This window comes from Triticum urartu, chromosome 6A, assembly GCF_056163025.1.
Source record: "Triticum urartu cultivar PI428250 chromosome 6A, HENAU_Tu73, whole genome shotgun sequence".
NCBI classification, from domain to species: domain Eukaryota; kingdom Viridiplantae; phylum Streptophyta; class Magnoliopsida; order Poales; family Poaceae; genus Triticum; species Triticum urartu.
Window position 1 is genome coordinate 66,775,327 of NC_141878.1, and position 26,340 is coordinate 66,801,666.

The 26,340-nt window shown below is 45.9% G+C and overlaps 2 protein-coding genes and 2 pseudogenes across 2 annotated transcripts; 1 reads left to right on the forward strand and 3 right to left on the reverse strand.

Moving 5' to 3' along the window:
• Positions 1-872: 872 nt before the first annotated feature.
• On the reverse strand, positions 873-6,553 carry LOC125515773 (reticulon-like protein B23). The gene is made up of 4 exons (XM_048681273.2): positions 6,288-6,553; positions 1,928-2,069; positions 1,550-1,619; positions 873-1,190 (listed from the first exon to the last, which is right to left on the reverse strand). The coding sequence occupies exons 1-4, from the start codon at positions 6,458-6,460 to the stop codon at positions 1,078-1,080; spliced, it is 498 nt and encodes a 165-aa protein (XP_048537230.1). The 5' UTR covers positions 6,461-6,553; the 3' UTR covers positions 873-1,077.
• On the forward strand, positions 3,048-6,274 carry LOC147963956 (uncharacterized; annotated as a pseudogene).
• A 4,026-nt stretch (positions 6,554-10,579) lies between the features above and the next one.
• Positions 10,580-15,843, reverse strand: LOC147963957 (uncharacterized). Its single transcript, XM_087529771.1, has 3 exons — positions 15,379-15,843; positions 14,796-15,283; positions 10,580-13,943 (listed from the first exon to the last, which is right to left on the reverse strand). Exons 1-3 carry the CDS (start codon positions 15,841-15,843, stop codon positions 10,580-10,582), a joined length of 4,317 nt encoding a protein of 1,438 aa, XP_087385897.1.
• Positions 15,844-23,486: 7,643 nt separating this feature from the next.
• LOC147963958 (uncharacterized) lies at positions 23,487-25,917 on the reverse strand (annotated as a pseudogene).
• Between the last annotated feature and the right edge of the window lie 423 nt (positions 25,918-26,340).

The following is a 26,340-nucleotide window of genomic DNA, read 5'->3' on the forward strand; positions in this document are numbered from 1 at the left end:
CTTCTGCTGGAAACTTGCCAGGTTCCACTACTTAACCATAACTGTGCACAGCAGCCTTTTCTGCATCAGCTGCATGTGGATTGCAATTGTGTTAGAAACTTTGATTATGCCATCGGTCTAATTACATGTCCAGGAAAAACACATATACTTCATCTTTTGTCCATTTCGTATATTGTTCTTATGAAAACATTTCAGTCATATTGTTCTTGCCGGTGGGCATTGGGTCCTCACCCATGCGTTTTCCTTTCCTGGTTTCTGGTTTATTCATGTCTTGCTTCCCATTGAATTAGTATACATGTGGAAGTACAAAGAAAGAAAACATTTGTTGATCTCGGGAGGGTTGGGTAAATAAAACCTGAATACATTGGTTGTTACAGGTGACCAAGATGACAACACGAAAAAAGTAAGCAAGCAGGGATACTCTTCCCGGGTCATTGTCTCGTAAATGACTAGGGAAAATGTTGTAACGAACAACCATCTCCGTTATTTGAAGCCATAGAAGCATTAGATTTAGATATTGCAGTGGTAGAATAGATTAAAGCCCCAGGTGAAGTCATGAACTTCCTTGTTTGTTCTTCCTATATGGTCTATGTCTGCTTAATTGGTGCTATTATTGTTGTGCAGACAAAAGGAGGCTGTGCCTGGTCAGTTTGAATGTCATGTTCTGATTATGTCAAAGGATAAAATTGCATTGCTACTACTTGTTGAACCATCATGGTGTATTGTGGACTGCCATTTCCCCTGGAAGTGATACTCCCTCCTATCCAAAATAAGTGTCACGGTTTTAGTTCACGGCACTTACTTTGGATCGAAGGGAGTAACTCAGGGAGATGATTCTTTCTAAAAATCTCTAGCTGCTCACCCTACTATGCTTGCGTGAATGCCCTCTTCTTTTTTATTAACGTCACACTCATCGCCCCTTTAAAAAAAAGGGACGCACATGGCTGCACACATGGCGCACCAGTGTTCATCTTAAAACAACACTGGGGACGGTTCAAGCTATTGGCCTCCATGGCCATATACAGAAATCGAACAATGAAGAAAAAAAAGGATCAGCAAGACATGTACATGAAGAAATCATGTGGTATCCTGGGCGCCGCCCAGCGAGTCTCTTCCTAAAGGAACCCAAGGAAGCTGGTCAAACTGGTCGGTGCTTTGCACGAACATGTAGAGGGAGAAGATGCACAGAGCTGGCAAAGACAACAAATGGAAATGCAGAAGGTGTTATGCCAGCAGATCTGAAGCATGCGCAAGTAAATACTCCCTCCGGTCCTTTTTACTCTGCATATTAGAATTCTCTGAAGTCAAACTTCACAAAGTTTGACCGTATTTATATGAAAAAATATCAACATCTACCATGCTAAAGTTATACAATATGAAACTTTAAGTCATAACACATCTATTGATATTGATTTCAGATTGTGAATGTTGGTACTTTTTTCTATAAAGTTGGTCAAACTTTACGAGGCTTGACTTCAATCAAATCTTATATGCGAACTAAAAAGGACCGGAGGGAGTACAGTACTATCAAGCAGCGTGGTCGAATTACCAGCATAAGCAATAGCAGCGCCTGAGACAACCCTTCCCAAAGCTGCTAGGAAATACAGAGTAAAAACCACCTGCAATGCAAGGATGCAGATCTTACAGTGAGCTAAAGTACATGTATGAAAGCCCTATAGCACATAGCTGATGGGTCAAACATCAGAACTGCATTAGAATGAGGAGAGAAATTTGATCTCTTTTCTCCGTGCCCTTTGTATCGCAAGAACAAATTTGGAAACATCCAAAACTGTAATTTTCACAGAGAATCTCGACAAGGTATTAACAAGCAAGGGCTGTTAACATACAAAAACTGACCGAAGATGATTATTTCTCTGCCTCAATAGTTCCTCCAGAGAGAACATATGAAGTCGAGTTCTGAGAATACCTTGAACAAGAGTTTCTTGTCGTGTCCAGTCGCAGCCACCCTCAATACAGATTCCGCAGCTCCAATTGTGTTAGCCAAGGATGCAACTATGCTATTTGCCATCTCTTGAGAAATCTGCCACTCAAGAGGATCCACAGGCACCCTACATGCAGAACCATTTGCAGCAAAATGAGTTACTTTGAAACAACTGGGATAAAAATAACGATATGCAAATCAGCAGTCATCACTAACTGAAGAATATGTTGCCACCATCAGTGACATATCCATTATTAAAAAAACAGATAATGAAGATGTACAAGAAAAGAACAAAACAGAAACATGATCTTTACCATCCAAAATAAACATGTATTTTCCCCTAATAAAACCATTTCCTTATTTGTATTGTTAGTGTGAAGAAATTGCCAGCTACAACAGTGCATACAATTTGTTAGTTAAGAAGCCATTAGTGAATAAATAATAAAAGGTAGGACCTCTAAAAAATGCATAATTAACCCAACTTGCTACAAGAAGCCTCAGAAATTTGGACGAGCTTGCTAAATAGGGACTATTGTTGCTTGGACCTTGCAGACTAGTATCTAACAAAGTAAAGTAGTACGAAATTCATCCTTCCAGGGAGGAGCACCATCAGACACTTCAGGGAGCGTTCACTAAATCTCCAGCTGCCAGCTTCTCCAACTCTGGGTCCCGAGCTGGACCGAACCACCTAAGTCCTGATGTTGATAATGAGAAGCTGGCGCTCGCTTTAGTGCAAAATTTGAGGAGTTGGAGAAGATGGCAAAACCAAACTCCTCCAAAACAGCGAAGCAAGAGTTGGTGGAAATTACAGCGCCATGCCACCAGCAAGTGAGAACTCATACCGATTCTCTCCACCCCCTTTCTCTCCCGTTCAGGTAAAAAGAAGATTCTCACCCATCCCCTCTTCCCCTCCCTCCCCCTCCCCCACCCCTGCTCGAGCTCCACCACCCCCACCCACCGCCCTGCCGTCCTTGCACGGTCTTCTCTCCACCCCCTTTCTCTCCCGTTCAGGTAAAAAGAAGATTCTCACCCATCCCCTCTTCCCCTCCCTCCCCCTCCCCCACCCCTGCTCGAGCTCCACCACCCCCACCCACCGCCCTGCCGTCCTTGCACGGTCACGTCAGCCCGCTCACCTTTTTCCACGCCCCAGCTCGCCTTTGTCCTCAGCACCGCTCGCCCTTGATCTACCTGGCGCGGCCCAGCCTGCTCCTACCACGTGTGCGGGTCACGGGCACAACGTGCTCCGCGTGCACGGGCGCCATCGAGGCCGACCTCTCCACCCGTGCGTCACTGGATCCATTGGAGGTGAGCTCCTCCAGCAGACTCTACACTGCACACGCTGTCCAACCTCATCGTCCTCTCTGCTCCGTCTTCGTCTACATGATAGCTGGGATCAGCCACCCATTTCCTTGATTGTTGGGCTGAAAGCCCAGGTTGATATCCTTCCGAGCCAGGCCACATACAAGGCAAATGGGCTGCCAACCCAGGCCAGTGCTAACGATGGAGAAGCTGTGCTCCCGAATGTATCCCCTCAACTCCGGTTTTTGGACGGGAAGCTGGGCTAGAGAGTTGAGGAGTTGGAGGGTAACCAAACACACCCTTAAGCTGCACTGGTTTGACATGATGATATAAATGGTTTTATATGACAGTTTTATTTTTGCCAAATTATAATATCAGGAAACTGAATCCCATGAAGCAGGGACGGATCATAGGCGCATTCTTCTTACTGCCCCTTGGATAATTGCCAAATGCATAGGCTGAAGGGTCTACACATGTTTGTACCATTTGGAAAATTTGGACAACTTGGTATTCCATTCAATAAGTCAAAAGAGGACTTAGCATTCTATTCCATAAGTAATAGTTCAGCAAAGTAATTTACCAACAGACAAGTAGAAGTGGTGATGTAAGTATTAGGAAATATGCAACTTGTATTTCTAGGGGGCCAAAGGCCAATACACACACACACACACACACACACACACACACAATGTACGTGTGGTAAATATCACAACATTGAGTTTGGAGAGATAAAATCCATGGTGCGCTCTAGTCTGGGCCTTCGTAAAGAAAACCACCAACTGTAGCTCGGGAAGGCACATACTGAAGAGCAATAACCTAAACATGATATTTCCTTTGTGAGCATCTATATTCTTTACTGTTTGTGCACATACATTTTATTGTCATATTAAAACTAGCAGAATACCAAGCTAAAGGAGAGCAAATTGACATCCAAAAAGAGTGACAAAAGAACATGGACAGCGGAGGAGAAGTTACTATTGGCATTCTATATGAAATGAATGATTCGTCTTGGAAATAGATACTGGTACCAGTCCAGATATCTTACCTACATTGAGAAGGAAATGGCTGAAGTACTACCACATGCTGATCTTAAAGAAAATCCGCATATCAAGTCTATAGTTAAGATTTTGAAGAAGCAACTTTCATATGTTCTAGAAATTATGCAAAATGACACTGGTTTGGATGCGATGACGAGAGGAAGGTGGTAAGTGGAGATAGAGAGACGTATATGGGCTGGGCAAAGGTAAAATATGTTCATTCAATATGTAAAGCAAGCTGCCCTGTTTCATGTTTTTTCATTACAATTCAGTTTCTAATGGAAATTCATGCTCTTTTTTGTGGTCCCGTGAGGGAGCAGGTCCTCTGTACATGAAGCCTATGGTTAATTTTGACAAGCTATATGAGGTCTACGCCAGTGATTCGGCTAAAGGAGGGAGTGCTAAAGGTCCTGGAGAAGAAGAAATTGCAGAAGGTGGATCAACGGTAGATGCAGAAACCTAATAGCCAACCAGACAAGGAGAATCCTCCTGAAACACATGAGAACACAAACCCATCCGGTGGTTCTAGGCCTGGTCGTAAGAGAACATACCCTAATGATGATGCACTTGAGTCAGGTCTTATAAGCATGTGCAATACAACTGTGAAGTTCTTGGAAGCAGAGCAGGAGAATGCAAAAAACATTAATGGTTTACAGAGGCCATTTATGCATGGAGCTGAAGTTCATGAGCAAACATCAGCCAATAGAACCAAATTACTTGATATCCTCCAAAATCTTAAAGATCTCGGTACTGAAAAAGTTGCTATTGCTGTTCGTGTCATTGGGGGTGATCCTGGAAAGACAGAATTTTTCATCAAGTTGCGTGATGATTACAAAGTGGTGTTTGTTCGCCAGGAGCTTGAGGTGGCCAAAAAATAAGTGGATGTCCAGATTTAGGAGTCCACACTCGCAGTTTTGATTTTTAGTTCAGGACTACTAATTGTTTGCTTTTAAACTCATTGTTTGCAACTATTGACGCATGGCAATTTATTTTACATTGTCTTTACGGTGCACCAGTAGTTCAGTTTTGGAGATATGTTGCATCTTCAGTCCATGTTAATACTCTTGGAAAATGATATATTCATATGTTTCATCAAGTAGTGGATTGCCTGATACTTGCTCCATGTCTTTCTTCATATCCTACTACATGGGTATGTGTTTTGATGATCCATGTCTTGCTTCAATTCCTACTAACTGGGACTGTTTCTTGATGATCTGATTGGAAATTGTTTGCTGCCTCAGGTTAGTTGGCCTGAATAGTGGAGGAAGCTGAAATGGCTTGCCTTTCAGCTAACACAAGATTAATTGCAGCAAGTGCACGTGTGTACACTGGCCATCACGTGTTTGGTTGGGGGTAATTAGAGTCAGGGAATGGGAATTAAATGGGTACGAGACTTCAAATCTATTGTTTGGTTAAGGGGATTGGGAATTTATAAAGGAATAGGGATGGGACTTGAGACCCCAACTCCCATCGTTTTATTAACAGGGGAGGAGGTGGGAGTTGAGAGGGAATTGTTTCAGTGACTCAATCTTAACCCTTCATCATAACTTATGTTCACTTCCCTGGTCTAGTCCCTCGTCATTCCCATGAACCAAACAAGGGAATAAAAATTCTTCTCAAATTCCGACACATAATTCCTATCATGCATCAAACAGGGGATTGGAAATAAAACGACTCATCCCATGTCTAATCTCAATACAACTTCCTACACTGAACTCATATTCCCCTTCTCAAATATTGCCAAACGCGCTGACATGTGAAGTTGCAGACCTAGACAATACAGCCGATTCAATTTGTAGCTACTCAAAGCGTATCTGAACAACTCCAATTCCTAGACCCACCAACCAAACAAAGGAAACTAATTCCCTGTCAAATTCCCACCCCAAACCTCCCCTCCCATAAATTCCCATTCCCTTTTCCCTTAAACTACCAAACACGCCGTAGAAAAAAAAAGGCGGAGCTGAGGCACGGAAGAGACGAGCCGCGCGAGGGGCGAGGGAGGCACTCACGAGATGTGTAGGTGGCGGAAGAGAAGGCCGAGGATGGAGAGGGAGCAGAGGAGGACGAGGAGCACGTCGGCGGCGAGGGACACCGCGCTCGCCCGCCGCACCGCGCAGTGGTAGTAGACCAGCCCCCCGCAGACCGCGCCCACGGCCCAGCGCCAGGATCCTCCCGCCCCCATCGCGGGCGTGGCGTCGACCAAGCTGCCCCCGCCGCCGGCTCGGCTCTGGTGGTGGTGGCGTCCGTCGGTCGCTCTCTCTCTCTATCACACGCGCAGGACACGTATCTTGGACTTGATTGTCATGGGCCGTGATCTTAATTCGGATGGACGCCATAAGCGGGCCAGGGAGGTTCTGTTCGGCGCATGCTGCGCAAAACTTGGGGGAGCCCAGATCGGGCAAGGCCACTGCCTCTCTTTTTTTACTTTTCCTTTTTTATTTTTCTTACTATTTTTACACATACAAAAACTCTAAACACACACACACACACACACAGATATATATATATATATATATATATGTGTGTGTGTGTGTGTGTATGTATGTATGTATGTATATCATGCTCTTGAAAAATGTTGATCATGTATATGGAAAATATATATAAAAAATATACAATGTGTGTGAAAAAAGTTCATCATGTATTTATAAAATATGTTAAATCAGTATTTGAAAAATGTAAATCAAGCGTTTGAAAAATGTCGAATGTGTATAGAAAACAATGTTGACCATCTATTAGAAAATGATGAAAAATATTATGATAATGCAGATGAAAACATTAATCATCAATTTAAAAAATGTTGAACAAGTATTTCAAAAATGTTAATCAAGGATTAGGAAAATGTTAAATGTGTATAGAAAAAATGTTGACCAAGCATGCAAAAAAAATGTTAATCTTGCATTTGAAAAATGTTGAAAAAATATTTACAAAATTTTAAAGGTTAATAGGAAAAGTGTTGACTGTGTATTAAAAAACTATTAATCTTGTATGTGAAAAAAGTTGATCAAGCATTTGAAAAAAGTTTAAAGTGTGTATAGCAAAAATGTTGATCAAGTATGCAAAAAATGATAATTTTTTATTTGAAAAATATTGACAATATTTTATAAAAAATGTTGACTAAGTATTAAAAATTTAAATATGTATTGCAAAAAAATGTTGAAATTATACAAGAAAATTGTTCTTGACATATACAAAAAATTAGAATGAATACCAAAGGAAAAAATGATGAAAATTGAAAAAAATCGGATAAAAAAGAACATGGAAAAACTGAAAAACAAATCCAAAAAAGAATTAAAAACTACAAAAACCAATAAGGAAACAAAGAAAAACAAATAATATTGAAAACCAAGAAAAAACTAGAAAAGAAAGAAAAAAAGAAGAAGAAATGAGAAAGAAATAAAAGGTGGATAAAAACCATGAAAGATACAAAGACAAAAAAACACATGGATAACGAAGAAGAAATAAGGTAAACCGAACCAAAAACAAAAGTATATGAAAAAGGTAAAAAAAGGAGAATACAAAAAATCCAGATGATTTACCGCAAGTTTTTTTTTGAATAAAAATGATTTATCACAAGTTGATCGAGCCTCATGTCTTAACATGAACACGATGTTGGTGCGATGGCTAGAATCACCCCATACCATCAAATCCACCAGGGATCGATTCCCTGGGAGCTCTGTTTCCCTCCCTATTTTTCTTTACTATGCGCTAATGGGAGCGCGCTTTCAGCCACAGCCTCTGTCGCGTGCTAGGAACTCTTTCTGAATTTTATTTATTTATTTTCGTATGCGTTTTTGGCTTTTACATCATTTTTATGGTTTTTTCTCTGCTTTCTCTTAGGTTTTGAAAAAAACATTTTTTTCATGAAAAAGCATGTTTTTTTTATTTTCTTTTGCGAGAGGAACATATTCATTTCTCGTGAAGGCACAGATTTGTTTCCGCGAATCGTGCCTCACGGAAAAGAAAAAATGTGTGTTTCTTTTTTTCACAAGACACACATATTTACTTCTTGTTGAGGCACGAATTTGGTTCCGCGAGAAGCACATTTGTGCCTCTCGAAGAATGAAAAAGATTTCTTCCGCGAGAGGCATAGATTTACTTCTCATGAAGGTATGGATTTGCTTCCGCAAGAGGTATATTTGTGCCTCTTGGAAAAGAAAAAAATGCATTTTTTCATGAGTGGCACAGATTTACTTCTCGTGGGTGCACGGATTTGTTTCCGCCAAAGGCACTGATTTACTTGTCATGGAGGCACGGATTTGGTCGCAAGAGGCACAATTATGCCTCCTGGAAAAGGAAAATAAACACGTGTGTTTTTCTTCCGCAATAGACATAAATTTGTTTCTTATGGAGGCACAGATTTCTTTCTCGAAAAAGAGAAAATTAAAGAAAAAATGTGATATTTTCCTTTTCAAGAAGCACGGGTCTACTTCTCACGGAAAAAAATTATGCCTCCACAAGAAACGAATTTGTGCTTTCCAAGAAAGAAAAAAGATCTCATGAAAAAAGTTCATGATGCTTCTGGTAAAAGCGGATCTATGCCTACACGAGTAGGAAATTTGTGCTTCTCATGAAAACAAAAAAATGAAGCAAAAACACTTGCGATTTTTTTCCTTTCCAAGAATTACAGTTGTGCTTCTCGCCAAAACAAATCTGTATTTCTTGTGGAAGCTCACTTTTTTCATGCAAAAAAGATCATTGAAGCTCACTTTTTTCATGCAAAAAAGATCATTTTCGTGATTTTTTTTCTTCAAAACATCAGGAAAAGCAGGCGTAAACCGAACAGCCAAAAAACAGAAAAAAACAACTAAAAACCCGAAAACGTGAACAGAAAAATAAAAATAATGAAAATGTGAAGGAGCACCCAGCACACGACGCTGCTGGTGGTTGGACGCACCACTTGACGTGCTCTCAGCCCCAAAAAGTGACCCTTGCAGGGCTCCTACAATGGGTATCCTTTAGTAAGTTGTTCTCACATTTTTCTCTGGTTGGTCGCAAATCGAATGTCCTTTGGTGGGTCACTCTTTCGAGGTCTTTTAACTAGGTTTTGGTAGGTTTTCAATTTAATTTTTGGGCCTTTCCTTCATTTTTGTTGCTTCCTTTTCCTTTTCATTTCTTAGAATACAAAAAACTTCTTTTGCATGGAATACAGAGGCATAAGCATTTTGTGAACTTACATGAACATTTGCGAAAAATAGTTGAACAATTTTTTAACTGCAACAGAATTTTTCTAAAATACACTAAAACTTCATTAAAATTTCTAAGAATTATTCCTCGTGCTAAATATATTTTTCATGTATTTTTAAATCATGCTAGAATTATTGGAAAAAGTTTAATATGTATTTTGAAAATATTGAACATGTATTTGAAAAAAATTCAACACGTATTAACAAGTTTTACAAAAAATATCTATGAAAACCATCTATTTATTTAAAAAACCAAATTTTATGAAAATATAGGTAAATTAGAAAAAATAGGAAAAGTATTAGTTCGTGTAATTAATTTGTATTATAATTTAGAAAAATGTTCATTGTGCCTAAGAAAAAAAAGTTCAGTGTTATTTGAATAAATGTTCATCGTCTATTTGGAAAATGTTCAACATTATTAGAAAAATGCTTGTCATTATTTTAGAAAATGTCAAACGTGTATGACAAGGTGGCCAATATTGATCTTGTTGTTGTGTATTAGAAAGTATTCAACATGTATTTAAAAAATTCCCAAGTATAAAAATATGTGAACCAATTCCATGTATTCGTAAAAAAATACATTTCTTTAAAAAGGAATAAAAATAAAATGTAAACGAAAAACAGGAAAGGGGGAATGAAATAATGAAAAAGAAAAAGAAATACCAAAAGGAAGAAAAACAGAAAGAAAAGAAATGCCCGTTGGCGCCGCCGCCGGTCCTCCCCATCTTCGATGGCCTTTAGGTCATGGAGGTGCGGAGGATCTCGGCACCCCGCCGGCGGGTGGGACCCTATCCTTGTTCTCGTTAAGTTCAGCGTCTTGGTTGGGGCTGTGTGGCGACGACGATATCCCTTAATAGGAATAATGTCTCCCATGTTCTATCCACATTCCAATGGTGTGTCTAGCATTGCTGGATGGCGTGTGGAGGTGTTTCTTCGTCGAAGCTCGTGAGATTTGGCTGATGCTGGTCTGCGTAGGATCAGTTTGGATCTGATCTTCGTTTGTCTTCGTTCGGGCGTTTACATGTTTGATCCTTCTGACCCACGAGTTTCTTCATAGGCGATGGTTGGTTTTTTTTTGAGACAACATCGCGAAGCTTTTTATTATGTCGTCACAATGTTTACAGGGACGAAAGAAGGTCACCCGGATTGCCTAACCACACACGGCGGCCAATCCCAAGTGAAAAAGTATGCTTCGCTAAGTTGTGAGCCTCGAAATTCGAGCTCCTAAATTCGTGATTGAAAGAACACAAAGTAAAAGTTTTAGAGTGGTCTATAATCTCACGAATAACAGCACCATAAGTAGCTGTGCTGCCCTTGTTGATATCCTCGATAACCACCTCGCAATCGGAAGATACAAAAATCCTGCGCTCATAAAGATCTTCAGCCAATGCTAGCGACTCCCGGACTGCAATTGCCTCCAGAGTTGTAGGGTCCTCAATTCCCGTAAGAGTAAAAACAGATGCACCCAAAAACAAGCCCTGATGATCCCTGCAAACTGCTGCAACTGCTCCTGCAGCATGTCTTCTGTTAATCGCCGCATCTACATTGATCTTAACCATGTTCTCTGGAGGGGGGATCCAGTGATTCGGTCGGGTCTTCACCTCCCGTGGTTCACTTGTTGGCTTCTGTAGCACCTGAAGATCGCTTATAAAGGAGTTTACAAAAGCATTTGTGGCAAAAGGAGTCTGATGTATATCCTCGTGAATCATTTTCCTTCTAGCGTACCAAATTGCCCAAAGTGTAATGCCCATCCTTGTAAATTCATCATGAGATAGAAGATTTTGCATGTTGAACAACCAGCTTCTAGCACTTGTGTTCGCATCCCTGCTCATCTGCTCCACTATGGAATCCGGCGCCAATGCCCATACTGACCGCGCCATGGAACACTCGAGCAGCCCGTGTCGCCAAGAGTCCGTCGAGCCGCACAACCGGCACGTCGACATAGTGGCCATATTGCGGTGGTGGAGGAGATCGCTGGTAGGGATTGATTCCCTGGCCAGGCGCCAGAGAAAGACACGGATCTTGTTTGGTACTTGCGTGCGCCACAGCATGGTCCATCCGTTGCTCTCATCGACAATGGATGGTCCTCCCGTCTGATATAACCAATCCTCTCTGGTGAGCTTAGTTTTCAGAATCATTCTGTATACAGAGCGCACAGAGAAATTGCCCCGAATCTCCTTGCTCCAGGCCCAAAAATCATCAACATGTCTCGTACACAGCGGTATTTTAAGTATTGCCTCTGCATCTATGGGTATGAAAACAGACCGGACCAGCTCCTCCTTCCACGATGAGGTAGTGTGCTCAATCATCTCGTGCACATACGTTGGCGGATCAGCCACCAGAGATGTCATAGGCTGCATTATATCCCCTCTGGGGATCCAGTTGTGTTCCCATATGAGAGTATCTTCTCCAGTCCCAATCCTACGTATGACACCTTGCTTCATTATATCTCTGCCGTACAGTATCGCACGCCATATTTGAGATGGATGTGAGCCCAACTCAGCATGTAGAATATCGCAGTGAGGAAAATATGCAGCCTTAAGTATGAGCGAGCTGAGAGTATTGGGAGTTTGAAGAAGCCTCCATGCCTGTCTCGCTAGCAACGCGAGGTTAAAAAGCTCGAGGTCGTGGAAGCCCAATCCTCCCATGTGTTTAGGCCTTGTCATAATATCCCATGCCACCCAGGATGGCTTGCGTTTACCTTGTTTACTGCCCCACCAGAACTGCCTAATTATCGAAGTGACATTCTCACACAGGCCCCGGGGAAGTCTGAAGCATGCCATTGAGTAGACAGGAATTGCTTGAGCGACTGATTTAATAAGAATCTCCTTCCCCGCTGCTGAAAGAAGCTTCTCCATCCACCCTTTAATCTTCTCCCACACATGGTCACGCAAATATTTGAAGGTACCATTCTTTGAGTGACCCACATCCGTTGGCATACCCAAATATTTATCACTCAATGATTCCTTATGGACTCCCACCGCTTGTTTAACATTATCACGCACCACTTGCGGGCAACCTCGACTGAAGAAAATAGATGATTTCTCATTGTTCACCCTCTGACCCGATGCTCCACAGTAAGCATTCAGCAGGTTTGATACTGCATGTGCCCCCTCTGCACTTGCCTTGAAAAACAGCAGGCTGTCATCTGCAAACAAAAGGTGGTTAATAGCCGGAGCTGTGGGTGCCACCTTGATTCCGCCAAGTACTGATGACTGAGAACTGGATTTTAAAAGGCATGAAAGGCCCTCTGCTGCAATCAAAAACAAGTAAGGGGAGATGGGATCTCCCTGTCGAATACCTCTCGAAGGTTTAAACTGATCTAGCTTCTCTCCATTAAAAAGAACTGAGAAGGATACCGAAGTCACCATGTTCATTACTATGTTCACCCAAGACTGAGCAAATCCTAACTTGGTCATGATAGCCTTCAAATATTGCCACTCCACCCGATCATAGGCCTTCATCATGTCAAGTTTGAGAGCACAGGAACTATTTGATTTTGCTCTAGACCTTTTCATGAAATGCAAGCATTCATAGGCACATATGATGTTATCAGTTATGAGTCTCCCTGGGACAAAGGTTGATTGCTTCTCAGAGATGATGTCCAGAAGAATCTGCTTGAGCCTATTTGCAACCACCTTCGAAGCAATCTTGTATAGCACATTGCATAAACTGATAGGTCTAAACTGAGGGGGTAGTGTTGGATTCATTACCTTTGGTATTAGAACCAAAACAGTATCATTTATGCTCTCAGCACTCTCCTCCCCTCTTACAATTCTGAGAACGGCTCTAGTGACCTCCTCCCCGCATAAAGACCAATGTCTTTGGTAGAAATGTGCTGGGAAACCATCAGGACCCGGCGCCTTTGTTGGTGCCATCTGAAACAGGGCTGTTTTCACCTCGTCGCTGGTATATGGTGCGCATAAAATATCATTCATCCCTGATGTTACCTTCCGCGGTACATTCATCAACACCTCGTCCATGCCCGTCACTCCTTCCGATGTGTACAAGTTCTGGTAAAACTCATTGACCATCTCCCTTAGGTCTCCAGGATCATCAATAAGCACGCCAAGTGAGTTAGCCAGCGCCTTAATCATATTCTTCTTTCTCCGGATGCTTGCTCTCAAATGGAAAATTTTTGTGTTTTTATCCCCCGTGGCCAGCCACTCTATCCTGGATCTTTGACGCCACATCAACTCCTCCCGATGGTAGATCTCCACCAACTTATCATTGATCTTGATCTCCGCATGTGACGGTCCAGTCCTCCCCGGATTCCCTCTCAAGCGCTCAAGTTCAGTTTTAAGAGATTTTATCTCCTTTCGGACGCTGCCGAAAGTGTCATTGTTCCACCTAGATAGGTCTGTAGCAAGATCAGACATCTTCCTCCTAATCTCCTCAACTGTATGGCCCGGGTGTTTTGAGTTCCACCTCTCCAGAATGGTGTCCCTCCACTGCTCATGGGTCTCCCACATGGTCTCGTACCTGAAAGAACGTTTACATCTAGGCCTCTGATGCTCATTAATCTCCAGTAGAATAGGACAATGGTCCGAAGTTGCAGCAGTGGGGTGTGATAGGCTTGCAAGAGGGAATTGAGCGCTCCACTCAGCCGATCCAAGAGCCCTGTCCAGCCTCACACGGGTAAAAGTTCCTCCAGCGACCTTCTTCTCGAAAGTCCAAAAGCGTCCCTTATAGCCCAAGTCCATCAATATGCAAACATCAATAGTGTCTCGAAAAGCCTGAATTTGGGCATTGCTGCGCTGTCCAATACCCCCATGTTCGTCCGGACGTAGAACCTCGTTGAAATCACCAATACAGAGCCAAGGGAGTGCACTCAAAGTACTTATATTTTTTAACACTGTGCAAGTTTGGTGTCGGAGATGCGTTTGTGCCTCTCCATATACACAAGTAAGCCTCCATGGATCCTTGCCAGGATCAATAACCGAGCAATCAATATGATAACACGAGTAACCCAAAATATCAAATTTTATTGGATTGTTCCAGAAAACTCCAATTCCTCCACTCCTCCCTTGACTATCTATAGCATAACAATTATCATAACCCAATGTTCCAGCAAGAGCTTCTACCCTACCTCTCTCTACTTGAGTTTCTACGATACAGAGGATAGGGGGGCAAACTTCTTCGCTAGATCGCGAAGCTCATTTACTGTCGCGGCGTTGCCCGCGCCACGATAGTTCCAGCATAAGGTATTCATTTCCCCCGGCGCTCCTCCGAGGTGGAGGACGCCGATTTGGGATCTAGGGTTGTAACAATCTTTGTAACCTTCTCTGTTGACATCTTGGTCCGCTTCGGCTCTTGCTTGGAGCTTGGACTGACTGGAGGGGGGGGGGCGCCGGTAGCATCAGCGGGGTCTTCCCTGCTAAAATATTGGCATCTGCAGGTGCCACCTGTGCTGGAGGGTTTGCCACCAACAGCTTTGCCTTCATCTCATCTTGGGTACGCTTCCGATTCTCATCGGCCTCTGCCATCGCCGTGTCGTGCTCATCTTCTGCTTCAGAGTAGAACTCTGTTGTTGCTCCTCTCCCAGTAGTTTGTCCCGTCCTTCCTGCACCTCTTCCACGACCTCCACGAACACCTCTTCCCCCATTGGGATTCTGCCCCGGTCCCGGTCCAGCACCTCTGAACCACCCCGCGCGCAGTTCTTTAAACACTAAAGCAGATTTGGCATGGATGCCGTCGCCGTGCTCTTTGTACTGATGTCCCAAGTGGCCGCATACCGCGCACCAGTCCGGTAACCTCTCATATTTAACCTTGAAGATCTGCCGCTTCCCCTCATGAACCAGACTGACAGCATTCTTAAGAGGCTTGTGTACATCAATGCGGATTCTCACTCTGTAGAAATTACCCTCGAAATCTTGTGACTTAGATTCAGCATATATATATATATATATTCTCCCACCTTCCTTGCAAGGGGTTTGATGAGAGGGTAGAAGCCATCAGGTAGATCATGTATCTGCAGCCACATCTCCAGGGAATCAAGCTTGACCAGCGACGGCTTTGTGAACCCGTCATATTCAGCAAGAATCACCGAATTGCCTTTGTAGTTCCAGGGCCCCTCATCCATAGCTCTCTCCCGGTCGCCTAAGCATGCAAATTGCAGAGTGTAGAGGTTCTCCTCGAGGGGTCGAAACTGCACTGGTTGGGCGAGATCCCATGCTGCCCTCATTGTCTTGAAGAAACCATATTGACTGTATTTCTTTTCCGTATGGACTCGCGCTATGGCCATCCATCGAGTTGCCGTCGGCGGCAGCGGATCTTCCTTCTCCACCACCACATCATCCATGTCCTCCTCTTGGAGTCCCAATTCACTCATCAGCGCCTCCAGGTCCGTCGCAGCGTTGGAGCTCGACGCCTCAGACGCCATCTTCTTTCCCTGACCCGAAAAGAAAATCGATCGGGTACTTTGTGTGCTGGTTCTATGGGGCCTTAGCATGACGACTTCCGGACTGTCTATTACAATAAGGTTTGCCCGACTCCAGTAAGGGAGAGGCGATGACGGTGGCGCGTCTTGGGCTCGTTCCAGTGCTTGTTGTCGTCGCTAGATGGTCCATGACCATGGTGGTAATTTTTATTACTTATGTTGTTCTTTGTATTGCCATGATTAAAGATGAATAGACTGAAAGTTTCTCAAAAAAAAATACTATTACTCAAAAAAATTACTACTATTATAATTAGAGATGAATAGATTGAAAGTTTCTCGGGAAAAAATTACTACTACTCGCACAATTGGTTATCTTCTTAAGACAAGCTTTGCCAAAACCAATTGCGATGCGTATACGCCGAAGCGCCAGTCCAGGGTTCCACTCTCGTCGAGGCCTCGAGCATGGCGAACATTCTGTTTCCATTCTCGCGCGATCTTCGCTCCAGGCGTGGGGACCAGCGACATCACGTTCAGGGCGGCTGATCCGAGAGATCACCGGCATCGCCGGGCGCGGCCTCGGAACCAGGCGATTGGCCTCGTATTCCAAGGAAGAAGGACAGACGTCTTCGATTCGATCAGGCGTCGCCATGATTCCGACGGAGACGACAGCCGTCGTTCGCGCTCTGATCGAACGCAACGCAACGCAACGATGGAAGGAAGGGAAGCAAGCCATGAAGAGCCAGAAGAAAGGGCCGACGTCGTCGATCAAATTTTCTGTGGGTTTCTAACCAAGTTGCGGTCGATATTACACTAATCTAGTAGGAACAGAGGTTGCTCCGGGAAGAACGGCCGGGCGCGCCATTGGTGGAGCCTTTTGCATGTGGTACCATGTTGAATGCAGATCCTAAATTCCCTCTCAAAAAAATGCAAATCCTAAATTGTGCGCATATGCACAGTCCCGCCAAAATGTGTTGGGATCCAAGACCGAAGCGAGTTATAAAAGTGCGGAGAGACGTCGAAGAAATGCTAATGGTGGTCGACCACCATGGCGAACGTTTTCAAAATACAAATTTTCATATCGTGTTTTTTTAAAAAAAATTCACACGTGGCATACACAAAAAAGACAAATACATATTTTCAAAATGGGCCGACTTATTTTGTGGTTGGCCCGGAATTTTTTTGTTTGTACAGCCAATAAATCATGCTTTTTTTTTCAAACGAATTTTGACACGTTCGTGAGGAACACACATAAGTTTCCATGGAGAAAAAAAATAGATTTTTTTTTAAACTTTTAAATGGGCTCTTTGAATTTTTGAAAAAAGAACAACCTTCATCCTGGTCATCCACCAAAAGCCCACGCTTGGAAATATGTATAGTTCTGATTTTATGGTTGCAGCACCCATCGAACATATCTTGCATTTTCTTGACAGATGGTGGATTGAAATAAAGCATCAAAGGATATAAAAATATAAATAGCACAAACCTAGCATGCACACAATCAATATCAACGCACATGCCAACTGGAAAAAGTCACACCAACACCTACCAAAGTAAAACAAGATCGTAGCTATTGCATGGTGGAGTAAAACGAAAACAACTCCTAAGCGATCAAAACAATGATCAACAATTTACATCAATCATATCTGCACCAACTATCTCATGATTTTACTGGAATACGAGAAAGATCCGCACGCGCACACACACACACATAACCAATAAAGGTCAAACCCCAGGGTTTCCCGTAGAGCTCCAGATTGATGCTTGAGATGCACCACCAAATCAAAGTCATCATGTGTCGTCGTCACCACTCCTCAATCCCAATAGCTACATGCATAGCATGGTCTCAAGTTGAGATGCTACACGAGGAAGACCATGCTCGCACAAACAGGCAATCAAACTATTGCAAGAGTCGTCGCCACCAACAACTCAGAACAACGAAGGCTGTCATTGCACATTGCAACAGAGATTAAGAAGGAAGGTCATCGACACTGATAAATCCCATGTCGGGCACTCCAATAGCCCCGCACCATCCTCATGCTTCGTCGTCCTCGTCCATGATGGCAGAATTAGTAAAAAAAAAATACAAACTCCTCGCTGTTGTCTGTTCTAAAGATTCAAGATCCCCGGTCACATCTCGGCAATCACCTAGCAACGCAAGACCATGCCGTCACCTGCGTGACCGAGCAGAGATCTACATATCAGGATTCAACAGGTTGACATTGCCACTCGCACACCTACAGATGCAGTGACGGATCCAGTGGAGGTGTCGTGGAGGCACCCCAAAAAAATGCAAATCTTTTTATCTAGTACTAGTTTGTCCAATTTGATGTGTATTATAGGATTAAAAATGCTAAACTGACATTATTTTATGATTATACATGACATTTTTTATTGTGAGTGTAAGGTTGGCACCCCATGGGTCAAGGTCTAGGTCCGTCACTACAGATGGGGTCGTGAACACCGGCGTCTCACCACCAAAGACCGCCGATCCAGTCCAAAATACATTGTGGCCATAGCACATCCATGCTCTTTGCGTTAAGCCGCGTACCATACATCGCACCTCCGGAGAAACGCCACCAAATGCCGGATCAGCCTCGGTCCATGTTTTTCCAAGGTGCAGTCGCAACAGCCACGAGTATTATGTCGGCGAGAAACACCGTACAACCTCACCGTCCTTGCATCACCAAACAAACCTTCTCGTCCGCTGGATCTCGCCAAGCCGCCATGTGCGTTTCTGCAGCGGCCTATTTTTTTCGAAAAAGGAGACTCCCTGGTCTCTACATCAGAATGATGCATACGGCCATCTTATTAACCAAATAAAGCAATGTCAATATGGTTCCAAGGTCTCCAAAAGTAATAAAAAAACAAAGAAAGCTCACATAGAGTCAAGAAAGGCTAGAAACACCAACTAGCCATGAAAAGACGCCACAACCGGCTGGCTAAAACTAGATAGGTAAACTAAATGGCTATCCTATTACATGACCGCCATCCAACCCGGTTGAAGATATCCCGAGCTACCATCTCCCAACGGAAAGATCCAGTAACCAAATGCTCCCTCGGCTCCGTCAAGGTGAGTAGCGACCACGAACGGATCAGTGCCGTAGTTCGGAATATAACCTGCAAAAAATGGATACATGATATTCTGTTAAAAACCAAATCATTTCTGCAAGTCCAGATAGTCCACAACAAAGCGCGAATTCCAACCCGAATGTGTCTCGCTAATTCAGGCTCAATCCCATTAAGCCATGTCCCAAATAACGCGTTAACATAATTCAGTGGATTGATATTAAAAGCAATGTGGACCGTCTGCCAAAGCATTTTGGCCAACGAGCAATCAAAAAAGAGGTGTTTGATTGTCTCATCCCGATCACAGAAACTACACCTAGTAGGTCCTGTCCAATTACGCTTTATCAAGTTGTCCTTGGTTAAAATAACTTATTTATGGACAAACCACATAAACACTTTTATTTTCAAAGGAATTTTGACATCCCAAACATGCTTGGAGGTAGGAATGGAGTTCGAATTAATAACATCAATATACATTGATTTAACAGTGAATACTCCAGACTTAGTCAATTTTCAGCGTAATTCATCGGGTTGTTGAGAAAGCTAGACCTCCATCAGTCTTCTAACTAGACAGAGCCATTTTTCCCAACGATTGCCCGCTAGCGTCCGTCGGAAATGAATATTAAGGGGGATAGATTGAAATACCGATGCGACGAACACCTCACGTCGTTGAACAATACGGTACAAAGACGGATATTGGATGGCCAAGGGTGTCTCGCCGAGCCAAGTATCCTCCCAGAAACGTGTACTAGTGCCGTTTCCAATAACAAACTTCATCCTATTAAACAAAGATCGTTTGACTTTCATCAGACCTTTCCAGAAAGGTGAATCGGTCGGCCTGACTGTAACCTGGGACAAAGTTTTTGTCTGGAGGTACTTGCTGCGAAGGATTTGAGCCCACATGGCATCATTCTTCGTTGAGAGCTTCCACACCCACTTGCTAAGAAGGCATCTGTTCTTAACTTCTAGATTCTCAATACCGAGACCCCCTTGGTCTTTCGGTCTACAGATGATATCCCATTTAGCAAGCCGATATTTTCTTTTAAGCTCACCACCCTGTCAAAAGAAACGCGATCGATAGAAGTCCAGTCTCTTCCTAACACCTACCGGGACCTCAAAGAACGATAGAAGAAACATAGGCATACTCGTGAGCACCGAATTTATCAGGATTAATCGGCCTCCGTATGACATGAGTTTACCCTTCCAGCAACTCAGTTTCTTCTCAAATCGGTCCTCGATGCACTTCCACTCTCTGTTTGTCAGCCTACGATGGTGGATTGGAATACCTAGGTAAGAGAAGGGTAACTCTCCCAATTCGCACCCAAACAATTGCATGTAAGCCTCCTGTTCGTCTTCGGCTCTACCAAAATAGAACAACTCGCTCTTATGAAAGTTAATCTTTTACCCGGTCAATTGTTCAAATAGGCATAACACAAGCTTCATATTTCTCGCCTTGGCCAAGTCATGCTTCATAAAGATAATTGTATCATCAGCGCACTGAAGGATGGATACACCTCCATCAACAAGATGAGGTACCAATCCACCTACTTGACCATTTTCCTTAGCCCTTCCTATCAAAATTGCTAACATATCCACCACAATGTTAAACAAGATAGGGGACATCGGATCTCCTTGTCTTAGGCCTTTATGTGTCTGGAAGTAATGACCTATGTGATCATTAACTTTAATTCCCACACTACCTTTTTGCGTAAATGATTCAACCTGTCGGCGCCAGGCTTCATCAAAACCTTTCATACGCAATGACTGTTGGAGGAATGGCCATTTGACCTTATCGTACGCTTTCTCGAAATCCACCTTAAAAATTACTCCATCTAATTTTTTGGAATGGATTTCATGGAGCGTTTCATGCAGGACGACCACCCCTTCAAGGATATTTCTGTCCGGCATAAAAGTAGTTTGGGACCGTTGCACCACAGAATGCGCAATCTGTGTGAGCCTATTAGTCCCGACCTTGGTGAAAATTTTGAAACTAACATTGAGGAGGCAGATCGGCCTGAATTGCTCAATTCTCACAACATGCGTTTTCTTAGGAAGCAGTGTGATAGTTCCAAAATTCAAGTGAAATAAGTGAAGCTGCCCAGAGAACAGATCATGGAACATAGGTAGCAAATCCCCCTTAATAATGTGCCAGCACTTTTTATAGAACTCGGCCGGGAACCATCCGGTCCGGGAGCCTTATTGTTTTTCATCTGTGCAATAGCATCAAACACCTCCTTCTCTGAGAACGGGGCAACCGGAATATCATTTTCGGCAGCCGATAGCTGAGGCACATCCTCAGTCCTGGACTCATCGAGGGACACACAATTATCCTCTGGAGGTCCAAATAACTGCTTATAATACTCGGCAATATATGTTTTTAGGTTACCCTGTCCTAAAATAGTGCCCTCATCTTGTTCAAGCTGAAAGATACGCTTCTTTCTGTGCTTACCATTAGCTATCAAATGAAAGAACTGAGTATTCGCGTCCCCTTGGACCACTTTGCGGACTTTAGCACGCAAAGCTCACTTCAATTCTTCTTCGCGGAGCAGTTCTTTCAACCTCTTCTCCGCCTCAGTTTTAACCTGAAGCTCAGCTGGCAGTAAAATCGTGGATTCGGCCTTTATGTCTAGGGCCTGTATAAGAGAAAGGAGTCTATCCTTTTCAATCTTATACACACCACTGAGGTGCTTAGCCCAACCCCGTAAGAAACTTCTCAAATGCCTAATCTTATTCTGCCAACGCTCGATCGCAGTCGTGCCTCCTGCACCTCTATCCCATTCCCTGGCAATCAAGTCCAAGAACCCCTCGCGTTCGAACCATGACATCTCGAAAGAAAAGGTGTTCTTGTTACCCACGTGGTTCGGCTCCCCTGAGTCCACGAACAAGGGTGTGTGATCAGATATTTCCCTCGAGAGAGCTTGCACCGTAACCAGAGGGAACTTTTGTTCCCACTCCACGCTCGCGAGAACTCGATCAAGTTTTTCATAAGTTGGGTTTGGCAGAGCATTGGCCCAGGTAAACTTTCTACCAGAAAGCTCTATCTCCCTCAGATCCAAGCTTTCAATAATGGTATTGAACATAAACGACCATCTGCTGTCAAAGTTATCACTGTTCTTCTCCTCTCTCCTCCTAATGATATTGAAATCACCTCCAACTAAAATTGGAAGCTGTTCCGACCCACAGATTCGAACAAGGTCCGCCAGAAACTCCGGCTTAAGCTCGGGCTGTGCGGCACCATAAACCGCCACCAAAGCCCAGTTGAAACCATCTATCTTAGACCTGACTCGAAACTTCACCGCGAAGTCGTCCATCACTACACTTCGGACTTTAAGCGAATCGCATCTCACACCGAGTAAGATACCACCCGATCTTCCTCGCGGAGGGAGGCAATGCCAATCGAAATCAATAGCACCCACAAGAGAAGAAAGAAATGGGGCGCAAAGTTTTCTCTACCAGTCTCCGATAGAGCAATGAAATCTAACTGCTGCTCTAAAGGTGCCTCAGCAAGGAACCTTCTTTTAGCCAAGTCCTTCAGACCTCTGCTATTCCAAAAGATTCCTCTCATATTTCATCATGGAATTTTTTAGTGATTCGAATCCTAGCACTCCTACGAACTGCGGAATCGGGATAGATCTTCCGTTTCCACTTACGCTTTGGTTTACTAGGCTCTGACGCTTGGTCCTCATAACCGGGTTCACTTATACTACCAGCATCATTCTCTAGGGGTACATCATCGTCCTCAGACTCATGATTGGGGGGTGCTAGATCCGCACACAGATTATTGAGCACTCTAACCCCTAACGCATCAATCTCATCATCATTCTTTGGTTTAACCGCTGCAAGATTATGAATAGTCTCTAAGGCACGTTCCGCCTCCAAATCTAACAGATCATTCACCGAATTGGTAATCTCACTATCCGTAGCACCTAGTGAAACTCCTAATTGGTTTGCATTATTTATAATCTCCTCATTAGAAAAATGCAATAAAGAATTAGATATGTTGACGGGCATACCAGAAGATAATGCAGCCTCCTGAAGCTTGGCCGCCTTCATAGCGCACCGCTGCTGCATATCATCCACCTCCGGGAGCTCGTGGATGCGAGCACTCATCCGTCTCCCCGTCGAGACAGGGTCCGGGATCCCGCCAAAAGCGACAACCTCCTCCCTAGTAAAGCCTGGCGCTGAGTCCCTCAGAGGGTCAACCGAGGTTACCAAAGAAGGCGGCTGCGGGCTCCCAAGCCCCTCAGACAGGTGCCCCATGCCGGGGTCCACGGCCATGGGTACGAACGGAGAGGGGATGACGGGGGCCGCCTGCCCGCGCCCTCCTCCCGCCCCACCCACCGGCGCAGACGGAAGAGCCGTCGGCGAAGGAGAGACGGTCCTCCTGACCGCCGGGGAAGAAGGAGGAGCCAGGGCCTCCTGCCCCAGCCCCCCCGCCCCCAACGCAGCTGCTGGCGCGGGTGTCGCCGCCACCACCGGGGTGGCAGGAGCCGAGGCTGCCTGCCTCGGGCTCCCTCCCCCGGCGCTGGCCGACCCCAATGTGACCGACGTCACCGGCGTCGGGATATGGAGGGGAGACGTCAAGGCCTCCTGCCCCGAACCCCCTCCCCCAACACTAGCTCACAAGCAGCAATCTGCACCGGAGGCTCGACCACAAGAGGAGGAAGGGAAAGAGAAGCAACCTCCGGCTCCCCCACCCCAACTCCATCCAGAGTCCTCGCCGATGAGGACCTGACCAAGCGTCCAGGCACAGAACCGCCAGCCCCCTCAAACTCCAACAGAGAAAGCGTGCGCTCAAACATATCATCAGAGTCTACCCGGTCACTCCAAAGTCTGGGAGGCACTGATGCTGGCTCAAAGGACCCGAACCGCAACGAAGTCATAGGCACCGATGGCGATGCTGCCGGCTCAACCCCGGTCCCATCCCCGGGCAACTAAGCATCTGGGCGAGAGCCGTTAGACCCCTCTCGTGTGGACTCATCAGTCTGTGCCCCATTGGCTCCCGCACCGCCGTCACCCTCGTGCATATCAACATCATTCCCATTAACCGCATCAGCAAACAGCTCGGTGTCCTCAAACTCAATCTCGAGCGGGAACACCTCTCCCCTATAAGTCCAGTTGACCACATCAGGCACGAACTCAATATCCAGAATACTGACTAAAAGCCGGGCCACCCCATGAGCCCGGGTAAAAGCCATATCAACTCTCTCCGTCTTCCCAACCATCATACCCAAACTGGCCACAACTCGAACATCCTGCAAAGGCTTAGATGGAGCCCCTACAAACCGCAACCAGACCTGCGTAAGCGGCTTTCCCTTAGGCTCCACCTTCTTCCACTCGTGAAACTCCAGAATGCACGAAGTGCCAGGAACTCTACACAAACCAAAGCTCAACAACTGCTGCAAGTCATCCACCGTGGGGAAATCAACCTTAAAAACATTTTCCTCGAGAACAACCAGCTCCCACCGAAAGTCTCCCGGAGCCAGCTCCTGAAGCCTCCGCATGATTTGAGCCTCAGTCACCTCTCCCTGGGTAGCTTTTACAACCCCGGTGGTCAAGCTCGGGGTCTCCTCCGGAATCTCTCGTGCAGCCGGTGATTCAAAGAACATAAGCTCGGCACAGTAGACTCCATACATAGTCAGCGACGGAGCCTGGTCACGCAAGAACGGGCACTCCCCCGAGGCATGTGCCGGCTTGCCACACGACTCACACAGCTCGGCCACGCACTCAGCAATGAAGTGGCCCTTCTCCCCACAACGGTAGCAAAGCATCTTTTCGTTCTTGCGCGCATACTTGGACACCCTCTCAGCATCCGACCTGTCTGTAACCTCGGCCACAGTCCCAGTCTCAGGAACCTCAACATGGCAAGGCAGTCACCACCTCCATCGCCTGGGAAGGAAGATCAGTGGACGCGTGGTCGGCATCCAGTGCTGACACCGCATGCTCAACAACTGCCTTAGGCGGAGGCGGTCGGCGAAACCTCCCACGGCCCCCTCCCCGACCACCACGATGGCCCCGAAAGCCTCCTCTCTGATGGTAGTCCGGGCCTGAGGCTCCCTCAACAAATCCGCCTGGAGGGCCGAGAAACGATCTCTCAGCAGACCCATCACTCTGCTAGGCATAGCCACGACCTCCTCCCGTGGACGAGGAACCACGGTGCCGTCCCTCACCATACGCATCATGCCCATCATCCCCTCACTGGCCTTGGGGCGGATCATTGGGCTCTCTGTTGGTAGAATGCTGTCTCGCCTGAGTCGGACCGGACCGGTTCTGCGCCGGCCTCACAACGTAATGGGGCGGAGGTGCGGCACGAGGCTGATTGCCCGACGGCGTCGGCACGCCCCCAATAGGCCGAGGCCCTCCACCGCGGCCAGCCGGAGCCACACCGGTCGCGCCCGGCGCAATAGGCCTAGGCCCTCCACGACCCGCAGCCGGCTGAGCAAGGGGCGCCGCGCCCAGCGCCGGGGGCTTTAGGCCGCCCTGACCAGCGGCCGGCTGGAAGGGCACTTGCCCCGGAGGCCGCGCGCCCAAGGGGCCAGCACCTCTCCCCGGGTTGCCCTGAATCACGCCCCCTCCCGCCGGCGGCCTCTGGCCAGGCGGCGCCAGGACTCCACGTCCGGCACCCGCCGCCGGCGGCGGAGCCGCCCCTCCCCGTCCCGCTGGACCGAACGAGGCCTTCTTGGCTGGCGGCGGCGCAGCCCCGCGGCCGGCCATGTCTAGCAGCGGCCGAATCCTCCTAGCCCGACGAACACCACAGGCAGGAAAGCCCCTCGTCCCGTGCTTACGAACCCTAGGGCCAAGAGGCGGCGGTACATGATCGAGAGAGACACAATCGCCCTCGTACGTGCATGGGATCTCAATAGGTGTAGGAGTGTGGCCCGGTCCAGCATGGGCCTCATACCCATCTTTCTCCGGCCCAACATCTCGCGGACCCGGTCCACTCCGAACCGGCCCAACACCACCTAGCAGCTGATTCAAACACTGCGATCTCGCGAGCGAGATCCCGGTCATCGCCGCTGCCGTCACGGGCGCCGCCGTTGCCGGACTAACGGCGCTCCGCCTCGCGTTCTTCTTCTTCTTGACAGTGATCCAAGACTCCGGCCCAATCAAATCGAATAACGTGAGATTCAGAAGACTCACCATAGGTAGGGGGCCTTTCCACGGTCTGAGTGCCTACGCCGCCGTCTTCCGATGAACTACGCGTTGGATCATCTCATTCTTCTCGCCCGCGTGAAGACCGATACGTGCCGGATCGTCCAATGGCAGAACCTGATCGATCGTCATGGCCACTTCATCTTCGCAATAACTTGCATGGAATAAATCGCAAACGAGATCTGAAGGTGTCGGTGAGGGCGGCGCCTCCGCCGGGGATGCATCCCCATCATCGTCCATGTCATCTTCGTCGGACTCAGCGAGAGCCCAGAACCGCCCGCC